This window comes from Mytilus californianus, unplaced genomic scaffold (assembly GCF_021869535.1).
Source record: "Mytilus californianus isolate M0D057914Y unplaced genomic scaffold, xbMytCali1.0.p SCAF_10, whole genome shotgun sequence".
NCBI classification, from domain to species: Eukaryota; Metazoa; Mollusca; class Bivalvia; order Mytilida; family Mytilidae; genus Mytilus; species Mytilus californianus.
In genome coordinates this window covers 48,625,403-48,648,183 of record NW_026262582.1, presented here as the reverse complement: position 1 = coordinate 48,648,183, position 22,781 = coordinate 48,625,403, and the positions used below count along the sequence as shown (strand labels likewise).

Genomic DNA, 22,781 nt, shown 5'->3' with positions numbered 1-22,781 from the left:
GTGTTGCTAAATTCAATTGAAGGATATTATCTACACGCTTTACAAGGCCTTGTAACATTATATATAGGGGCATGGGAAGAGAGATGAATAGCTATAATTGATTCGGTCCTTGTCACCAGAAATTTATTTTATTGTCATTTCTCACATTAAAGGAAGGAATTGCATTTAATTAGGCAAATTTGTCAATGGTCAATTGAGAGTGATCTATTGTGCATTGGACATTAATGTTGGGGAGATTTTCTTCCTTTTTATTAGGCTTTATCATTCAAACAGTTGAAGGTTGTATGGTGACCTATAGTTACATCCACATCATTTTGGACTTGGGTAAAATATTTGTCTTATTGGCATTCATACCAAATCTTCTTATTTTTGAATTAAGCACAGATACATGTACTTCATCTTCGGTGACTACTAGCCTGTCAACACCAAGGTTATGACTTCCTATCCCATTCATGGCAAATATGCATTTGACTCTGATCTTAACTGACTAAGATAGCCAGTGTGCTCAAGCTTCCTCCACTGATAAAGAGTGACTACCATTATATAGCCAGTGAGCTCAAGCTTTATCTCCACTGATAAAGAGTGACTGCCATTTATAGCCAAGAGTGCTGAAGCTTCCTCTACTGATAAAGAGTGACTGCCATTATATAGCCAGTGTGCTGAATCTTCCTCTACTGATAAAGAGTGACTGCCATGATATAGCCAAGAATGCTGAAGTGTGGCATTAAACACCAACAATCAATCAATCTTAGTTTGCAGAATTTCCTGAAATCACAATAATTATTTTCACATTGTGTCCGCTCTTTAAGTAGATTGGGATAATAGATGAACACAATAATGTCCAAATGTATGGTATTTATGGCTAGTGAGAATGTTGAACCATAGGTCATTATATATAATTCTGATCCTGATAAATGATGATGGATTGTACAGTATCATGTTTTTAATTGAACAAATTAGTTCAGTGATAATACTGTCAATTGATACTATTTTCAGACTAAGTTTGAACCTGGTTTTTTTCAGCTTCCAGTGTTTTGTACTGGTCCCATTTATGGCAAACTTCAGCTTTTACATATAAATAAGGCCATAAAAAAGAATATGTTTGTTTGCCCTAACCCTACCTACCCAGAAAATATCTGCCTACTCAAAATCTTTTATTGTCCTGCTGTAAAAAAGTTTTTTTTTTTAATCAGATAGGCACGAAGACTGAAAAACATGACACTTCAATTTTTCTTTGCCGAAAAATAAGAAAATGCCTACCTACCTACCCACTGTCTCTACCTTTGGGTAGAGTTTGGGCAAACCAAAATATTTTTAAGTGTTGCCTAACTTATGTATAACAACTGTTTTATGAAGACTTTAGAAAGAACCATCAAATTAATTTTCTAATGCATCTCCGTCATATTTACTTTGAAAAATTGTGTTGTCCTAAATGATCTCTTTTTGCCATATATATAAGAACATGTTCACAAAATACTAAGTTTTAGAGTTGCAGCATCCTTTCAAAAACTATTGAATTTAGATTTTACAATTGAAATTGTAAGTCTGTTACAACTTACAGTCTTCACAATAATTTTTTTAATTTACAGGCCCGGAGCTCAATTTTTGGAAAATATTAGTTAGATTCTGTTGGCCTGTAGAGGTGATTTTACAGGCTCGACAGCACTTTTACAAGCCTGGGCTGCTGGGCCTGTGGTTAAGCATGAAATGACTGCTGTTAAACAATTCTCTTGTACATATTTAGTTCTTTTCTAATGTTTAATTTTTTTTAGCTATTGAAAACGGCAGAATGAAACAAGTTTGAACAGTTGCTTCAGATTGAACTTTAGCATATAATAGTTAATGCAGGGCTTAACGTATATATACCTGATGTATACCTGATGTATACCTGATGCATTTATAAGACTTCATCCATTTAATTTGTAGTTTTAAACACGTTTTGTAAGCTATATACTTAATCATGATTGGGTGGGAATAACTTAAGACGACTTCTTAAATAAAACTGCATTGATGAAATAATTTGATGCAAAAAATATGTGTCATTGATAACCTTAATGTATTAAAGTGCATCTTAATAATCAGACAAAATCTCTAAGAATGCAACGAGATAAAACAGAATATAAAACAGATAGTGACGTTTTAGATGATTGTGTAAAAGTAAAAACTAAGATTATTCTAAACTTAGAAATTTAAGCTTGAAATTTATATATTGTGTAGGTAGAAAAAAGATATTATGATTCCATTATTACCAATGAAGAATAAAAGGAAAGGAACAAATATATATATATGAAAAGAAAGCAATATAATATGTAATAAATATAAGGTTTGGTACCATTAAAACGTTTAATCCCGCTGCAAATGTTTGCACCTGTCCTAAGTCAGGAATCTGATTACAGTAGTTGTCGTCTGTTTATGTAGTTCATACCTGTTTCTCGTTTCTCGTTTTTATATAGATTAGACTGTTGGTTTTTTCCGTTTGAATGGTTTTACACTAGTAATTTTTTGGGGCCCTTTATAAGCTTGCTGTTCGGTGTGAGCCAATGCTCCGTGTTGAAGGCTGTACCTTGACCTATAATGGTTTACTTTTATAAATTGTAACTTGGATGGAGAGTTGTCTCATTGGCACTCATACCACATCTTCTTATATCTATGACAAACTTTCCTTACAAACATCAAACCAAACCCAAAACAAAGAAACAGGGGTTTCATTGCTGTATTTCATCTCAAAGTCTAGGCCAATTATACAGTATAAAAAACAGATAGCGACATTAAAGATGATTGTGTAAAGTAAAAACTAAGATTTTTTTAAATTTAGAAATTTTAGCTTGAAATTTATATATTGTGTAGGATGAAAAAAAAAGTATTATTATTCCTATATTACAATGGAGAAAAAACATATATAATGAAAAGAAGCAATATGACATGTGCAACAAATACATGATTTCCTTACAAACATTAACAATTTTAACCCAAAGCAGATAAACCTGTTTTATTACTGTTCTACATCTCAAAGTCCCAGTGAGGCCAATATTATATCACAGATAGTGACATTTAACATGATTGTGTAAAAGTAAAATCAAAGATTTTATCCCAAATTAAGAAATTTAATCTTGAAATTTATATATTGTGTAGGAAGGAGAAAAAATTAATATTATTCCTTTATTACATGGAGAATAACATGAATGAATCAAATATATATATATAAGAATGAGAAGGAAGCAATATAAGCTGTTTACTATTTAAATACATGACAAAATTTCCTTACAAACATTAACCAAATCCAAAGCAAAGAAACAACTGGGGTTTTATTGCTGTTTTTCATCTCAAAGTCTAGGCCAATTATACAGAATGTAAAACAGATAGCGACATTTAAGATGATTGTGGAAAAGTAAAATCAGAGATTATTCTAAATTTAGAAATTTAAGCTTGAAATTTATACAATAGGAATCACTGAGAAGGATTTACAATTATTTAGAAATTCTACATGGATTATTGTTCCAATATCACAATTGAAGAACTAAATTAAAGTAACATATATTATAACAAAACAAAAAGGACATATTTATTAATACATGACAAAATTTCCGTACAAATATTGCCAAAACATAAGCAAAGAAAAAGGAATTTTATTGCAGTTCTTCATCTGAAGATCACAGTGAGGCTTTAAAGCCATAACGGGCCACTTGCTGTCTATAGTTAGTTAAATAAATATTGATAACCCCTACAGTAATATTTTTTTTTTTTTTTTATTTGAGCAGGAAAACCCAAAAATAAGGGTTGAATTGACATAAATGAAACAAAATGTTTGGTATACACCAATGAGACAATAGCTGCAACACAAAGGCTCAAGCAACTAAACAACATCTAAAAGTTAATAGCAGAGTCTAATATAATTTGTAAAGCTGTAATTACCAGAGCCTGAAATATGTGTTTTCTCAGAAAAACCATGTATTTATTATATTTTCATTAGTTTTAGTGGCAAATCTGTCCAATTCTTATTAGATACTAATTATGATCTACAGCTTTGATAGTTATAGTACACATCACCTATATTTGAACTTTAAACAAGTGTCTACACAAAAAGTCAAACTCTAAAAAATACCACTAGTCTAGAAATAAGTACTTCTCATTTATATAACCTTATATTTTTACATTAATTAGAGGACAAAATCTCTCTGGTTTTGATTAAAAAAACAAATTGTGATCTACAGCTTTAACCATAAAAGTACATATGACCTATATTTGAACTTAAGACAAGTGTCTACACAATAAGTCAAACTCTAAAAAATACCACCAGTCTAGAAATAAGTACTTCTCATATATAACCTTATATTTTTACATCAATTTCAGGGATAAAATATCTCTGGTTTTGATTAAAAAACAAATTGTGATCTACAGCTTTAACCATAAAAGTACATATCACTAAGATATGTTTTGACATATTATATAAATTCAGACTAAAATATCCCACTACAAACTATTGTGTCATGTAAAATAAATTGGATTTGGAGATAATGTTTTTTTTTATTAATTTGAAATGAATCTGTGCATGTAAACTTTTCCACTTATAGATATTTGCCTGACCTTTGTTTTCTTTTTTTACATACAGTTGAGATTTATTTCTTACATGCTAGTTACTCTAGGTAGAACTGGACTCCATACTTTCACAAATGAGAATTAATTGAACCAAATATAAATGTAGTAGACTTAAATCAGTACAAATGTAATAGGTCCAGGTTTAAAATAGACACATGTGCTTACCATGGGGTATGGGTTTAGCTCATTGTTGAAGGCCATACGGTGACCTATAGTTGTAAACTTTGACATCATTTGGTCTCTGGTAGAGAGTTGTCTCATTGGCAATCATACCACATCTTCTTATTTTTGTATAAAGATGGAAATGAAAATAAATGGAATTGCATGAAGTGTTATAGAGGGAAAATTTCACTCTCACAAATGAGAAAAAACATTTGGCCTCATGATCTATGTAAAAATAAGACTACTTTTGGCCTGAGCTTACAGATTTATTGTGTGAAAGTTAAGTCTACTGTACATTTGGGTTCATTATTATTCGAGTGGTATTAAGTTGCTTAGATTTCATGGGTATAGGTGGACCATAAATTCAATTGCTAAAAAAAATATTAATCTTCTATATGTTTGTATGCAGAGTATATTGTTACCACAAATAAAATATCGATGAACATACAATTTTTCTCAATCCACGAAAAGTGGTATCTAAAAAAAACCAAACTTTTGATAACAGTAAGTTTACTTATTTTGGTGAGCTGTCAGAATATATATCTTTTGATCCATTTGCTATCTTTGACCTTGACTTTTTTGCAAATTTATTTTTGTCAATAGAATTATTAAGGCCTCGCCGAATGGCAGGTCGCCCTATAGTGATCAGTCTGTCAGTCAGTCCGTGCGTAACAAATTGTGTCCGCTCCATATCTAGAGAACCGTTATAATTTCATACTTTATACTTGACATGTATATTAACCAACACCAGAGGGTGTGTCATAAAGTTTGTACAACTTCCTACATCAAAGGTCAAGGTCAAAAACTTTGGTTTCAGTTGACAACCCCATGTCCTATGGTAAAGATACAAATTTTTTACCACATGTTATTCACAGCAGGGCTCACAGAGATGGCTCCCATCTCAATGATGTCTAGTTGCATCATGTCCCCAAGGTCTGTTTATTTTGGCAATTTTAAAATAAGCATTCTACTATAAACACAAAACTTTTATTTGTGTAGATACTGTGAAAAAAGCAAATTAGTGCAGCCAGCATAAACAATCCTGCTATTACAGAGTTTTCTTTTAACACTCAGAAAATTCCTCCTTCTAAATATAAAACAATAAGAAAGTATTGGATTTGCTTTGCTCTCAATAACATTGCAGGTCAGATGGAATACAAACACTGTAGGCTTTTTATTAAACCACAAGAAATCTATAAATGGTTCTTATTAGTCCAATGATATGGCGTGAAGACAATTCAATAGCGAAACATTCGATCATTGTTCGTATGAGCATCCCGATTGTTCATAACAGAATAAAATGAATAAAGTATCAGAGAGAACTTCACAGTTAAATTGGATTTGTTTATCGAAATCTGATTGAAGCGTTTAACTCCGGAAAACTGATGAATGAGAGAGGCAGATAGCAATGAATTTGATTATTCTGAGCTTAGTCCATTTGTAACAGTGAGTTGGTGGAGCGTAAGATGATTTGGAAAATTGATGAAATACAATGGGAAATTTTATACGCATCGGTATAACGACCTTCTTGTTCAAGTTAGAATGCGAATACCCATAAAATTAATAATGGAATTTATTATTATCTGTGTAATGAAGAGTGCTCCAATCCTTTTTATATAACTTAAGTTTTCTATAGAATAAATATGTGGTATTTTAGTGAAAGCATGTCCGTATGTAATGAAAAATCGGTATTTTACAGAAAGCATGACCATTTGTAATGAAAAATCGTAGAAGTCTGGTTTTGATTACTTATTGAGAAGTTGTCCGCTTTGTATGGGAATTATATAGATAATGTAGTATTATTTTACAGTTTATCAATAGCATGTATTTTTTAGGTCAATTGTTTAAAGTTTAGATTTTTGTGTGGTGATATTGTGACTGTATTTTTTTGATATACATGGTTTTCATTAATCCTTTATAGTTTAAAAATGTAGTATATATTTCACAGTTTATCAATGAAATGTATTTTGTTTTTTTAAGTGAATTGTTAAAAGTTTGAATATTTAATGTGTGGTCAGGTAAATAATATATCATGAGAAGATTTTTTTGGTATACATGGTTTTCATTGATCCTTTATAGTTTAAAAACGTAGTATTATTATACAATTTATCAATAAAACGTATTTTTTTAAGTCAATTGTTAAAAGTTTAAATATTTGTGTGGTGATATCGTGACTAGATATTTTTGGTATGGTTTTCATTGATCCTTTATAATTGAAGTTTTTGATTTGTATAACGAAGAAAAGATTTGTGAATTAAGTTTGGAAGATTGTACACTGACAGAAAATCGTTTCTTTGTTGAAATTCTACTTCAGGGTTAAACCAAACAATAGTCAAAGTGAAAAATTGTGAAACAAAGATTCAACCTATCCTATAGTCCTATAGTCCTATAGTCCTTATAATAGTCCTGTCATATGTCATATATGAGAAACTCCATAAGGAATGGGATCCTACACATTACAAAAAAGAAGTTACTCCCTCCCCTTAATAAATTTTAAGTTTTTAGTAACATTCTGAGGAAGTCTAGCATTAAGGATTGGAATTATTATTTGCTACTTTTTATATGACCGCAAAAAATTTTGCGGTCGTATATTGGTATCACGTCGTCGTGCGAAGACATTTGGTTTCCTGACAATAACTTTAGTATATGTAAATAGAAATCTATGAAATTTAAACACAAGGTTTATAACCACAAAAGGAAGGTTGGGATTGTTTTTGGGGGTTATGGTCCTAACAGTTTAGAAATTAGGGGCCAAAAAGGGGCCCAAATAAGCATTTTTCTAGTTTCCAGACAATAACTTGTGGAAAGGTGTAAGGATCTCTCTGAAATTAGACCACAAGTTTCCATACCACAAAGGGATGGTTAGGATTGGCTTCGGGGGTTATGGCTCAAACCGTTTAGGAATAAGGGGCAAAGAAGGGGGAAAAAAAGGGTTTCCTGGTTAATGGACAATTACTTAAAAGTACAATGTTATGTTTTGATTACCTCCCTTACACTGCTTTTAAATTATGTATAAAGAAATGTTGTATTGTCTTGAGGTGATTAGCTGTCAATTTATTTTTAGAAGTTATTATTAAAAATGCTGATTAATTTATAAGGAATATTAATTTTAGCCATGATTATGTATGTCATTTTCTATTTTAAGACTTTTATGATGTATTTGAATGGGTAATCATGGTTGCAAACTCCATTGGAAATTAGAATTGAGATTATGAACATATCTTGAGGGAAAGATATTTTTTTTTAAAAAAGGGGGGGGGGGGGGGGGGGGGGAAGTGAAAAAAAATTGTGAGGGGGGGGGGGGTGGGGTTGACAATAATTTCTCATTTCAGATTTCAGAAATTAAAAAAGAAAATTTCTTCAAATTTTTTTTTTTTTTTTTCCAAAAAAAGGGTAGGGGGCCTCAGTCAATTCGCAACAGCATAGTGTATTGCACAAAGCAAAAAATTGAATATAAATTCAAATCATAACCAATTCTAAGTTCTTTGACTACAGTTATTCTGTGTCAGAAACCTATTATGTGTCAAATATTTAATTACAATCCAAATTCAGACCTGTATCAAGCGCAAAAATTGTATCCATTTTTGCCCCAACTGTTCAGGGTTGGACCTCTGCGGTCATATCCAGCTGTGCTCGGAGAAGCAATTTATTAAATCTTACAACTAAAATTGATTGTAAGTTATATTCTAAATTCATGACTTAGAGCATTTTTTTCTCATAAGAATTTTTGTGAAATGAGTTTTTTGATATTGTGCTACTTTCATGCCACTGTCCATTTAGTGGCTTTGGGAAATATACTTTATACTCCGGATGCATGATTTTCTCACTGTGTTGAAGACCCATTGTTGCCCATGGCTGTTTTCTGCTCTTTCAAGGTCGGGTTGTTGTCTCTTTGACACATTCTCCATTTCCATTCTCAATTTTATTTAACCTATGTTCGTTCTTTTTTCTTTTCCTTCTTTTGTCAATCTGAAATCCAACTGTTGTTTGTAATTTTTTCGTTTAATATGCCTAAAGATGTCCATTTGAAATTCAATTTAAAAGTTCATAATGGTAAGTTTCAGATTGTGTTCATATTGCGTTGTTTCAAATGACCTCCTTTATACGACCCTTGATATTTGACAGCAGGAGTGACATCGTATCCCCTGACACATAAAGTTTCAACATACTCTTCAATTTTATCAGGATCTTCCATGTCTGGTTACCGATTCATTTCTCTAGTTTACTTGTCAATTGGTTTTACATGCATCATAAAAATCTGCATTAGGGTAATGAAGAATTCGGTTCTTTTGTCAAGAGTGATGAATCGACTGAATTTTCTTAGTTTTATTAGTTCAAGACAAAGTCATTTTCTCAGTGCAATTGATCAGTTTTAGAATCATACTACATTAAATCTTCTGTTATTGAATTGGAAAACAAATTTTGTGCACTGTGGTTTATTTTATTTCTGTTTACCATTAGACAAATTGCTCGTTTCTTGAATATCACAGCTGAAAAATTAAAGAAACACACTTAAATATGATATAAATCTGCTGTTATTGATATGAACATGATATTAAAAGTGATACTGTAAATTCAGAAATTATTGCGATGTTTTTATTATTGCGAAAAATGCGACAGGGTAATAATCGCAATAATTTAAACTCGCATTTTGAATTTTTTATATGAGTTAAACAGGATTTTTCTCAATATCGCAAAAATTAAAATCGCATTTTAGTCTTAAATAACAAAATCGCAATAATAAATGCACGCAATAATTTCTGAATTTACAGTATTTGTTTCAAGTTTTTGTCCCTGCCAATTTAAAATTTTGTGTTTTTGTTTGAAAAAAAAATAAAATAAATATACTTATGTAATGTAAATCTGCTGTTAGTGAACATATTTTTGATACAAGTTTTTGTCCCTCCCCATTTTTTAGTACCAGAGTGTGGCACATGTTGTTTTGTAACATTTCAATTTCATGTTCAACATACAATAGTTTTCAATGATATGAGTTTCAGTTAACACTATGTTTAATGAAGTTATTCCTGCTAGATTGAAAATCATTGTTATATATACGATGTTATATAAGGTATCTTTAATGTTGAACTCATATATAATACTACTGGGGGTGTTAAACGACCTTGACTACCCATGAGGGTCTCGCACGGTCGGTACTCATAATAGACGTGTACATTCTCTGGAGTTTGAGTTAAAACCACATGACATGATAATCATTTTAATGCACCTGTATAAAAATAAGGAGATATGGTATGATTGCCAATAGACAACTATCCACCAAATAGCAAATGAAGCAACTTAATATAGATCACCATATACATGATAAATATATGGCTGTCAAAAATGAGCTAAACCCATACAGATAATTTGTAAAAAGCCTTGACATGAAAAAATGTAAAAAGATTAAAACCATACAACTACTAACCTGATTTGTAATGAAACAATAAACAATAAGCAGGTATATATATATATATATATATATATGTATATATTTTATAAGTAATTTCTTTTTTCTTTACAGGTAAACAAAGAACAGTGCGATCCCCAGAGCTACCAGGTAACGATTAAGGCCGAAAAATTTACTTTTTTTCTCAAATACACAACTTACTCTTTAATAGTTCCTCCTACCCTTAACTTGTTTCTATTGATCATCTTTTCTTAAAATTTGCAGAAGAGAGAAATATTATAAGTTTATTTGTCCAAAATTGATTGATTGTTTAAAATCCAGTTGCAAATATTTCATTTATATCCAGGATGTAAGTATTGCCCATAACATCTTTGTAACACATTGAGTAATGATGCTATAGTAGACTTACTTATTTAGCATGATGCAATACTTCCCCAAGACACTCAAAAGGTCAAGTTGAATCCTGATTTATATCAGTGTCAATAATGGGAAGGGTAAAGGTCACCTGCAACCTGAAAGGTTAATTTACGTAAAAAGTAAATGCAATTCATAACCATTACTTACTGTTGATTCATTATTAAGTCTCCCAAACGAAGTTTGGGAAGACTTATTGTTTTTGCTCAGTTCTTATTATTATTATTCTTCTTCTTCTTCTTCTTCTTCTTCTTCTTCCGCCGCTTTTAAATTTGAACTTGTCCGCACCCGTTCTCCAAAACCGCTTGTCAGATTAACTTAGGGTTTCACAATATGTTAGACTAACATTTCTAGTGGTGCAATCAGGGTTTTGTTTGTGCAATGGGGTTTATAAAGGGGTACTTTGAGGGGAAAAAAGAAAAGAGGGTTTTACTATAGAACCCTATGGGATTTTATTTTTTAAAATGTTCAAATGATTATAAATTGAAAACCGTTTGTGATAGACACAATCTTTTTAATTGAAAATGTTCTAAATGATAAAGCCCATTAAATGAAATACAGGGTTAGTCCCCAGGGGTCAGCCCCACCCCCTGCCATTTAAGAAAGTTCTAATACCTTGTAAGTGGTCAAGATCCCCTACCCTAAACCATATATATTTTGGTTTGTCATGCTAAGATGGTTTGAATGATATACAGGGTTAGTCCCCAGGGGTCATCCCGACCCCCTGCCATTTGAGAAAGTTCTAATATCTTGTAAATGGTTGAGATCCCCACCCCTAAACCATATATATTCTGGTTTGTCATGATAAAGCACATCAAATAAAATACAGGGTTAGTCCCCAGGGGTCACCCCCACCCCCTGCCATTTAAGAAAAATCTAATATCTTGTAAATGGTTGAAATCCCCACCCCTAAACCATATATATTCTGGTTTGTCATGCTAAGATGGTTTGAATGATATACAGGGTTAGTCCCCAGGGGTCATCCCGACCCCCTGCCATTTGAGAAAGTTCTAATATCTTGTAAATGGTTGAGATCCTCACCCCTAAACCATATATATTCCTATTTGTCATGTCTGGAACATTTGAATGACGTATACAGTCAGTCCCCAGGGGTTCCCCCCACCCCCAATGTTCTAGTATCTTGTAAATGGGCGAGATCCCCACCCCTAAACCATATATATTCTGGTTTGTCAGGCGAAGATGGTTTGAATGATATACAGGGTTAGTCCCCAGGGGTCATCCCGACCCCCTGCCATTTGAGAAAGTTCTAATATCTTGTAAATGGTTGAGATCCCCACCCCTAAACCATATATATTCCTATTTGTCATGTCTGGAACATTTGAATGACGTATACAGTCAGTCCCCAGGGGTTCCCCCCACCCCCCAATGTTCTAGTATCTTGTAAATGGTCGAGATCCCCACCCCTAAACCATATATATTCTGGTTTGTCATGCCAAGATGATTTGAATGATATACAAGGTTAGTCCCCAGGTATCACTAATGCATATAACTTTACTGGACCAAACCAATTTTCACTGGACGTTGCCCAATGTCAGGCGACCCTGGGAATTACGAATTATGGGAGCTTCGTTTGGGAGACTTCGTAACAGCATCCTGTTACAATCATTTCTTGTTATTCATGAGATGCAAATTTTCGTCAATTTCGTAGGTAATGGTTAACTACGAATTAAAACATTCAAATTTAAGAAGTACACATTTTTGATAGGCTCATATGCAGACTATGGCAAAACCATGAATTCAAAATATCATAGAAAATATTATTTTTCTCCAATCCACAAAAATTGGTACAAGAGAAAATAAATGAATCTGATTTTGTATCAAACTAAAGAATTGAAAACTTTTATGGTAACATACTTGGAAATCCGCTGATTTTTTGGACTTAAGGACCTATCTATTTACAGTGTCCTGTCAGTTTAAGTGTGATGATGGCTCAGATTGTATACCAGAGTCTTGGACTTGTGACCAAACTGCTGACTGTGTGGATGGTAGTGATGAAAAACAGTCAAAATGTAAGTATCATAGGGCTCCATAGGAGGGGGAATACTTGTTTATCTCTGTCTGTGTGTCCATCTGTCTGTAACACATTTCTGTTGCATTTTTCTCAGCCACTAAATGTTGTAGTTTCTTTGGTGACACAATGTCATTTGACACATTTTCAGTTCCATTATCTACTTCCTGAAAATGTTTGCCGAAATATTTGTTAAAAGAGAGAAAAAAGATACCAAAAGAATATTCAAATTTGTAAGTAAATGACAAACTGACATACCATGGTAGTAAACGAATAAATAATCAAAAGACAAAAAACAACATAGAAAACTAAAGACTGAATTACATGAATCCCACATAAATCCAGGGGTGATCTCTGGTGCTCTGAACAGATTAGAAGATCCTAATTCACATGTGACACTTAAAAAAATATGTAGATAAGTCATATATAAAGTGATGACATCACACAACTGTGATCTTATCACTCTGTTTAAACCACAAAATAAAGACAACAATATTGAGCACTATCGGTATATTTAGTAAGTGATAGCACACAGTACATCATTTTAATTATTGCACCATTTAGTGTACAAACAGAACACAACTGTGACAATATAGAATAAAAACCAACTGTTTGTCCCAAAATAACTACTGTAAATTCAGAAATTATTGCGAGGTTTTTATTAATGCGAAAAATGCGACTGCATGAGTATTGCCTTAATTAGAAGTCTCATTCTGATATCTGATACAAACATATGTAAGCTGATTTCCTATAATTGTAATAATTAATCTCACATTTTTGTCCATTCTTCCAAAATCGCAATAATAAAAATATTAATGCGCGCAATAATTTCTGAATTTACAGTAGTCACAATTGAAATATATACCAACATTTTATGACAAACGTTAAACTTTGACTATCATCCACTGTAAATATTTTGTAGGTAACAAAAGAACAAGAAGGTCCACAGACAATGGTATGTATTGACTTGTATGGAGGGTAATAGTATTGTTGTTATTGACCAGTAAGTATGGAAGGTGATAACAGTGTTGTTATTGACTAGTAATTATGGAGGATGATAGTAATTTTGGTATTGACCTAGAATAAGGACAATATTATGATGATAATTAAAAAGGGTTATAGTGGGAAAATTAGTAATGTTGACATTTATTTGTAGTATTCTGTAATTTAATATCTTTATGTATGCACATTATGATTAACTAATTCTGATTTATTCATTTGTATTGTCAGTTTTTTCGATCATTTGTTAGTTTTATATCTGATCGTGTTGTGTGGGAGGTTGCGACCTGTCTAAGTCAAACCACAGGCCTTTTTTAAATTGTTACTTCCTTCGCACAGAGCAATAAGAAGTAAGAGCAAAGACTGGTGGGCTCAGGAGTCAGAAAAGAGTCCAGGTAGAGTCAGTGACAATGTCTTCCTGCAGACTGTTAACTTGTGAAATTGAACCTTAAAAATCTAACTCAATGGTTCATGAGTAGGGCTATATTACAATCAACTTGTCCGTATGTGTGCGGTCTTTTTATCCATTCATTTGTCCAACAAATATTTCCATCATGACTTCATTACTATTTTGTCAACAGCTTGACAGTTACGAGATGTAATGTGTGAGTGCTATTCAGATTTGTCAGACACCAACTTTCTGTTTTCTGGATACTTTGAGTAGTGAGTGGGGAATGCTTAGCCAACAATGGCAGATCCTTGTTTGTATCCACGATTTTAGTACATGTATAATACTTTAACACACATATAATATCATATATTTATTTGTTGTGTAGATCTAGATAATTCACTTGATCATTCATTTCAACCAATCATCAGTAAGTATAATAGTCACATGTTCATAACACTCTTGATAATTCACTTGATCATTCATTTCGACCAATCATCAGTGAGTATACTAGTCACATGTTCTGACAGTTCATAACACTCATTTGTATTGATGTCAATCCTTCACTTACTAACAAATGAAAAAAAAGCATTCCAGCAGATAAAAATATTGTCTGATTGCATGTGCAGTTATCTAATTGTGTTTATTTCATTCTTACTTAGATCTTTAAACCTTATAATTAAAACCTCACACATCACCTACCCTTTAAGTTTTACTTGCACATGTATCCTAAGGGCAAAGTCAAAATAAATGGTTCCTTGCATATAAAGCAATATTTATAAATCATGCTGATCATTTGATTGAATAAATTAATTTCAAATGATGTGGCTTGATGTGTAGAATAATCCTGCAAAATATCTTTGGAAAATCTGAAGTATTGAAAAAATGACGTTAAAAAAAGATGCCAAAATTGTCAGGAGTGCAACACTTTTTTGTGACATTTTGAAAAAATACTTTTTTATTAAGACACAGCAAATTTTTGTATGGAGGAATGTGCCTTAAATTCTTCTTTATATTACAACTATTATATCTTAGTGATGATTTCAGCTCAGAATGAAGCTTTTCCATTGAACCGTTTTGATACAGAAGTGTTTTGAAAAAAAGTTGTGCCATGTCAGGAGTGCAACACAAAAATTAGTATTACTGAGGAATAGAATGATTTTTGCTTAAATGGCTCACACCTAAACATAAACAAAAGTCAATCCTGTAAAACAAATATGTCCTTTCCAGAATAAATAGTTCATTTACCTGATTATTGATATAAATAATGTGTGAGAGTCAAGTATATAAGCCTCCCTGTAAGGGTCAGGAGTGCAACTTTGAAGTTTAAAGACTCACACTGAAAAAATACAAAAGCCATTATATGGTTCTGTTTTATTTTTCAAAAGATACTATACTACATACAAGATTGCACCCAAAGAGTAGCCTGATAGACGAGGAATTATTCTTTTAGAACCATTTATTTGATGTCAGGAGTGCAACAGTTTTAAAATGACATTTTCTTGGACTTACATTTTAAGATAATCTCAGCTCCTAGTGACTTATTTGCATCTAAACATGTTTTCTAACTATTTAGGTTAGATGTATGAGTTAAAATAAATTCTTAAAGGTAAATTTCAAAGCAAGACTTTGATCCAAGAATTATTGTTTGTCACAAGCAAAAATATTTGAATGTTAAATTTTCATATTATTTTCAAATTATGGAAGCTAATTGTCTTAAACTTTGTCTTTTGATTAGGAAATAACCATATTTCAATTTAAAAGTTTGATAATGGTTTCATGTAATACTAATTAAACTATTATAATTGTTATAACAAACAATTAATTTTGTTGCACTCCTGACATGAATTATCCATAACAAGCCGTTTTGCACATTTTGAGTTCAACTTTAAGACCCAACCTTTGAATGAATGAAAGATGGGAAAGATGGTTGTGAAACTAAACTTTAGAATAAAATCAGACAGGCTAAGTGCATACAAACACACCATCATAGTCAACAACAACTTCAACTTTGAGGAGTAGAAAATTGAGAAAAACACTGAAATAAGATCCAAATCTGAAGGACAAACTAGACAAATATAAACAAAGAAAGAACAAAGAAAACAAAACAATGTAAAAGAAAAATTAAAAAGACTTAGACCAGAATTAAAACACATATGAGAAAATGAAAACAAAACAGAGACAGTGGCAACAGAAGAGAAGAAGAAAATTGACACAAGCTAAAAAAAGTTGCAAACCAGCAGAAAATTGTCCAGTCAAGTAGAGTAGCAAAAGTACAGATGCATATACAATACCTAGAGAAATCAGAAAGAGAAGTCAAAGAATAAGACATTATCTTCCTGACCATCCCAAATCTTGGGCTTAAACAATTGGGCACATCATATCCACAGCTACACCAAGGTGGTTGTCAGAGTAAATGAGAACTGATATCAGCTGTGTGCAAGAAATTGATGAGTCTTGAACATGTTGAAGTATAACCAAAGTTGAGGAACCCCCAAAAGATCTGAAAACTGTTGAAAAGAAAATGGCATTTTCAAAGAGTCCCTTAGTTCTAACTTTTTCAGGTAGCCTCTATTCTTTTTAAAAATGGCAGTTTCTTTTCAACAGTTTCCAGATCTATTAAGGGTCTCTCAATTTTGTTTCCACTTCGGCACCCATCAATTTCTAGCACACTTCGATCAGTACTGATTAGTTCTTACAACTGCCTTGGTGTAGCTGTGGATATGATGTATTCAATTGTTTTAGAGCAAGGTTTGAGTTGGTCAGGAAGAATTTTCCCTATACTTTGTCTTCTCTTTCTGATTTCTCTAGATATTGTATCTGCACCAGTACTTTTGCTTCTCGACTGTACATTTTTCTGTGGGTTTGCAACTTTTTTGGCTTGTGTCAATTTTCTTCTTCTTTTCTGTTGCAAATTTCTTTGTTTTGTTTTTTTCATTTTCTCCATCTGTGTTTTTGTAATCAGGTTAAGTCTTTGTAATTAAGTTTTACATTGTTTAGTTTTCGTTGTTCTTTCTTTGCTTATATTTGTCTAGTGTGTCCTTTAGGTGGATCTTCTTTCAGATTTTTCTCAATTTTCTGCTCATCAAAGTTATAGTCGATGTTGACTTTGATGGTGTGTTTTGATCCCTTAGTCTGTCTGATGTTCTTCTCAAGTTATTTCAGTATGATCAAATATCTTTCCCATCTTTCATTCATTCAAAGGTTGGATCTGCAAGATGAACTCCAAATGTGTGAGACTTTAATAAAATAAAAATATTGAATCTGTGCAAAACTGCTTGTTATGGTAAATTCATGTCAGGATTTCAACAAAATTAATTGTTTTGTTATTACAGTTATAATAATTTAATTAGTATTACATGAAACCATTATAAAACTTTTAAATTGAAATATGGTTATTTCCTAATCAAACGACACAGTTTATGACAATTAGCTTCCTAAATTCTAAAATTATATAAAAAATCATCATTCGGATATAATTGCTTGTGACAAACAATATCTTTTGGATCGAAGTCCTGCTTTGAAATTCACCTTTAAGAATATATCATACATGTAGCCTAAATAGTAAGAACACATATTTGAAGGCAAATAAGTCATAAGGAGCTGAGATTATCTTAAAATGTAAGTCCAAGAAAATAACTTTTTAAAACTGTTGTACTCCTGACATCAAATAAATGGTTCTAAAAAAAAATCCTTGTCTATCAGGCTACTCTTTGGGTGCAATCTTGTATCTAGTATAGTATCTTTTGAAAAATAAAAGAGAACAATATATTGGCTTTTGTATTTATTAAGTGTGAGTTGTTTAACTTCAAAGTTGCACTCCTGACACTTATAGGGAGGCCTTATTTACTTGACCATCACACATTTATATCAATAATCGGGTTAATAAAGTATTTATTCTGGAAAGGACATATTTGTTTTACAGGGTTGACTTTTGTTTATGTTTAGGTGTGATTCATATATTCAAACATCATTCTATTCCACAGCTGTACTAATTATTGTGTTGCACTCCTGACAGGGCAATACATTTTTTTCAAAACATATCTGTATCAAAACGGTTTAATGGACAAACTTCATTTGTAACTAAATCCATCACTAAGACATAATAGTTGTAATATAAATAAGAATCTATGGGACATATCATCATATTACAAGTTGCTGTGTCTTTATAAAAAAAGTATTTTTTCAAAATGTCACAAAAAAGTGTTGCACTCCTGACAATTTTTGCTTCTTTTTTTATTGTCATTTTTTTAATACTTGAGATTTTCCAAAGATATTTTGCAGGATTATTCTACACATCAAGCCACAAAATTCGGCCCATTTTAACATTGCAAAGACTGCCGTTTTAAAAAAAAAGTAGCGAAATGTGATGAGACGTGAACTTATGTATACAATAAGTGATATGTATGATATAGTTCAAAAATATTGTTTAAATGAAATTAAAATGTTAAATCTGAAAGGTATATACACTTAATCTAGAAATCATGGGCTTTTTTGATGATGTATAACTGTTTTGATATGATATATATTGAATGTCAGGAGTGCAACAAAATAGGAGAAATAAAGTTTCTTATATAGGTAATAATTTAAAAAAATAATAATAGTTCAGAAAAACTTTGAAGAATGCAGATCTCTTTTTAAGTTGTCAAGCAACAATTCTACTGAATATTTAATAGAATTTAGTTCATAGTTTGGTAACTTAACTTCATTTTTATAATAATGTGTCAGAAAAATCAATTTAAAAATGATCTGAAGTGCATAAGATGCATAAGTTAAAATAGAAATAACATTTAAATGACAGATTTAGGTCTTTATAAACCAGCAATGAGTACAAATTTTAAAAAATCATGAGTATTTTGTTCTAGTTTCTGCATTTTTTGTTTGGTGTATAATATGTCAGGAGTGCAACAAAAACAGGGGAAATTGGATGTATTTTCTTTTTGATATATCTTCTTTATTAAAAGATATATCTGTCAATTTTTTTTCCTCAGTGAATTTGAAAAAGGGTTAGTTTTAATATGGAGAAGTTTTTTCATCAACTAATTGATGAATAATTTTTAATCAAAACTTTTTCAATCAACTTTAAATGAATTGATCCAAAAAATAGCCAAAAACATAAAAAAAAAATTATAATCAATGTGGAGATTAATAATCTTTGCATCAAAAGTAATGTTTGGATCTCTGCAATCAATAGGGGTGAAAAAAATATAAATATTTGATAGTGTTTGTCTGAAATAATATTCCAAAAATGTATACTTGATTTAAATTTGTTTTATTGGTTTATGTCATTTAAGTTTCAGAACTTTTTTATTTCTATATACTTTTTTATATCCTTTTGGATTTATTAACTTAAATCATTATGTATCAAGATACAACAAAAGAAAATGCACTAAAACAATGTTGAAATTTGGTAAAAAAAAAAAAATTTGGACCATTTATTTTGACTTTGCCCAAAATGAAAAAAATAATCTTTCCTAAACTAAATAATGCCTTGAGAAAAATAGTTTTATTCTTCCCTTTTGGGAACATAAGAATAAGGAAATGCTTTATCAAGAAGAGTAAGTAGAAATTTCCTTTTTTTGTGAAATACTTATGTTTATTGACATTAAGTCAGTTTAATTCTGTATAATGTGTGTAATTGTGGGGAAAACAATTTTGAAACTAAGTTATTAAGCTGCGTGTCATAGAGGAATTTTGAGTTATTTTGACTTTCAACATTTTTGTATAGATTTGGACTAATTCTAATTATTTTGGTGTCATATATTTAGAGAAATCTTCACGTGACAGGTTCAAGTTGAATTAATTATGTGTAATTTAATTATTTGGACATTCTCTTCAGCATGAGTATTATAAGTTGTATTATTACAGTAGGAGTCATATTGTATCGACATTTACCATTGTATGAGATTTTGGTTTGGAATTAAATTAGAAAATCTTACTGTGAGTTTGGTATTAGTTCAGTGCCAGAGCTAACTTTACATCTTCAGCATCTCCAGCTGACCTCAACATTTTTCTAATGATTTTACGTATAAAATTATGACCCCATTACAAGGAAGCCAGCAGCCTCTTTGTTACATGTGTCTAAACTTAACTTATTATCAAGCTGTTTAAGGTAGTAAATTATGAATAGTGATTTCAAAATTACATTGTTAATCCTTTTATTACCTAAGTGTGGTCTAATGGCTAATTTATACTTCAAATTGACACAATCACTTCCAAAGACACTACAGATACTGGAATGTGATAAGATATCTAAGAAATGTATGTAATAGTCACTTAATTGATATCAGTAGATATACAAGGGTTTTCGGAATGTATATTACATGAGTCTTAATATCAGTGTTGAAATTAACACCATATGGCATGGATGCTCAAATGTTTTTCTTACACTTAAGTTAATATTGAAATGGAATCTCAGTTTGATAAGTCCTTAATATGTGTTATGTTGAAGATTGTTAGTGCCCTTGCCTGGAGCGATAGGTCAAATACAAGATATTGTCTGTTTACATTAGTCTAAATTCCATGCTGTGAAATTGTCTAAATGGATTCATAAACTTTGCTTTGACAATCTAAAGTTAATCTTGTAAGAGAATTTTTCTAAGCATTTTAAATTAGCCCTTACAATGTGTATAATGGAAAGTTGCAATTACACTTACCTGTAATAATAAATAATAGTTCAATACTAGATCTCACAAAACATGTTTAACCCCGCCGCATTTTTGCGCCTGTCCCAAGTCAGGAGCCTCTGGCCTTTGTTAGTCTTGTATGTTTTTTAATTTTAGTTCATTTATATGTTTTGGAGTTTAGTTTGACGCCCATTTTCACTGAACTAGTACACATTTTTATTTAGGGGCCAGCTCAGGACCACCTCCGGGTGTGGGATTTTCTCGCTGCGTTGAAGACCCATTGGTGGTCTTTGGCTGTTATCTGCTCTTTGGCCGGGTTGTTATCTCTTTGAAATATTCCCCATTTCCATTATCAATTTTAATTGTCTGAGGACACATGACTAAACTAGATATTGTAGATTTAACATTTACATTCACATGTTGCTGTTGTAAGGGAACTTTCTCAGCATTTGAAATTAGCCCCTACAGTGTGAAACCTGTAAGGTTGCAATTGTACTGACCTGTATTATTAGATAATAGGTAAATACTAGATAATTGCCTTTTGACATAAAAGTAAGCTACTTGCTGTGAAATTAGATTTAACATTTTACATTCACATGTTGCTGTTGTAAGGGAACTTTCTCAGCATTTGAAATTAGCCCCCGCAGTGTGAAACCTGGAAGGTTGCAATTGTACTGACCTGTATTATTAGATAGTAGGTCATTACATGTACTAGATAATTGTCTGTTCATATACGTTAAGTCTTAACTAGATGCTGTGAAATTAGATCCACATATTAGGTTGTAAGAGAATCTTTCCAAGAGTTTGAAATTAGCCCCTACAGTGTATAACATGGAAGGTTGCAATTTCACTGACCTGTAGTAATAGGTCAATAGGAGATGATTGTCTGTTGACATAAAACAAAACTAAGATGCTATGAATTAGGTTTAACACATTAGATTTTAAAAGAATCTAAAAGTTTGAAATTAGCCACTACAGTGTGTAACATGAAAGGTTGCAATTGCACTGAACTGTAATACTGTAAATTCAAAAATTATTGCCAGGTTTTTATTAATGTGAATAATGCGACTGGGTGAATATCACAATAATAAGAACTTGCATTCGGATATCTAATACATATATCTGTATGTAGATTTTCCTGATATTGCAATAGTTAATCTCTGATTTTGGTCCATTCTTAAAAAATCACAATAATAAATGCATGCAATATTATAATTTCTGAATTTACAGTAATTAGTCAATACTAGATAATTGTCTATTGACATAAGATAAAACTAGATGCTGTGAAATTAGATTCGATATTTCAAGTTGTAAGTAAATCTAAGCATTTGAAATTAGCCCGTGCAGTTTGTAACATGGAATAATAGGTCAATACTAGATAATTGTCTACTGACATTAGTAATTGATGCTGGGATATTAGATTTAACATTTTACAATCACAAGTTGATCCTGTTAGGTAACTTTCTAATCTTTTGAAATTAGCCCCTATAGTGTGTAACATGGAAGGTCATGGAAGGCTATTGACATAAGATAAAAGTAGATGCTGCGAAATTAGATTCGACATTTTAGGTTGTAAGTAAATCTAAGCATTTGAAATTAGACCCAACAGTGTTAACATGGAAGGTTGCAATTGCACTGATCTGTAATAATAGGTCAATACTAGATAATTGTCTATTGACATTAGTAATAGATGCTGGGATATTAGAATTAATATTTTGCAATCACAAGCTTTTCCTGTTAGGTAACTTTCTAATCCTTTGAAATTAGCCCTTGCAGTTTGTAACATGGAAGGTTGCAATTGCACTAATCTGTAATAATAGGTCAGTACTAGCTAATTGTTTATTGACATTTATAATTGATGCTGTACTATCATTTTCCTTTATCTCATAGATCAGACATGTCTGTCATGTATTACAGAGATGAATACAGTGATATAATATTACATATAAATTACTGTGACATCTGAAAAGTAATAATTGCATCATTATTCAACTTAACATGTCATTCAGGTGCATATTATGTAACAGTGCATTTACTAGTGCATGAAAGTGTTATAATATGAAAATAAGGAATAGAGAATGATAGGGGGCTTAATTATAAGGAATAGAGAATGTTGGGCAAACTTGATGAAGAATAAAAAAAACATGAGTTGTGGTCTGA

The 22,781-nt window shown here is 31.5% G+C and overlaps 1 protein-coding gene across 1 annotated transcript in view; it reads left to right on the top strand.

Moving 5' to 3' along the window:
* LOC127718277 (prolow-density lipoprotein receptor-related protein 1-like) overlaps positions 1-22,781 on the top strand; it is a 208,771-nt gene that overhangs the window by 35,660 nt on the left and 150,330 nt on the right. Inside the window, exons 2-4 of the mRNA XM_052224271.1 lie at positions 10,280-10,315; positions 12,502-12,609; positions 13,531-13,563. Coding sequence (XP_052080231.1) covers positions 10,280-10,315; positions 12,502-12,609; positions 13,531-13,563 — 177 coding nt within the window. The remainder of the gene's footprint in view (positions 1-10,279; positions 10,316-12,501; positions 12,610-13,530; positions 13,564-22,781) is intronic.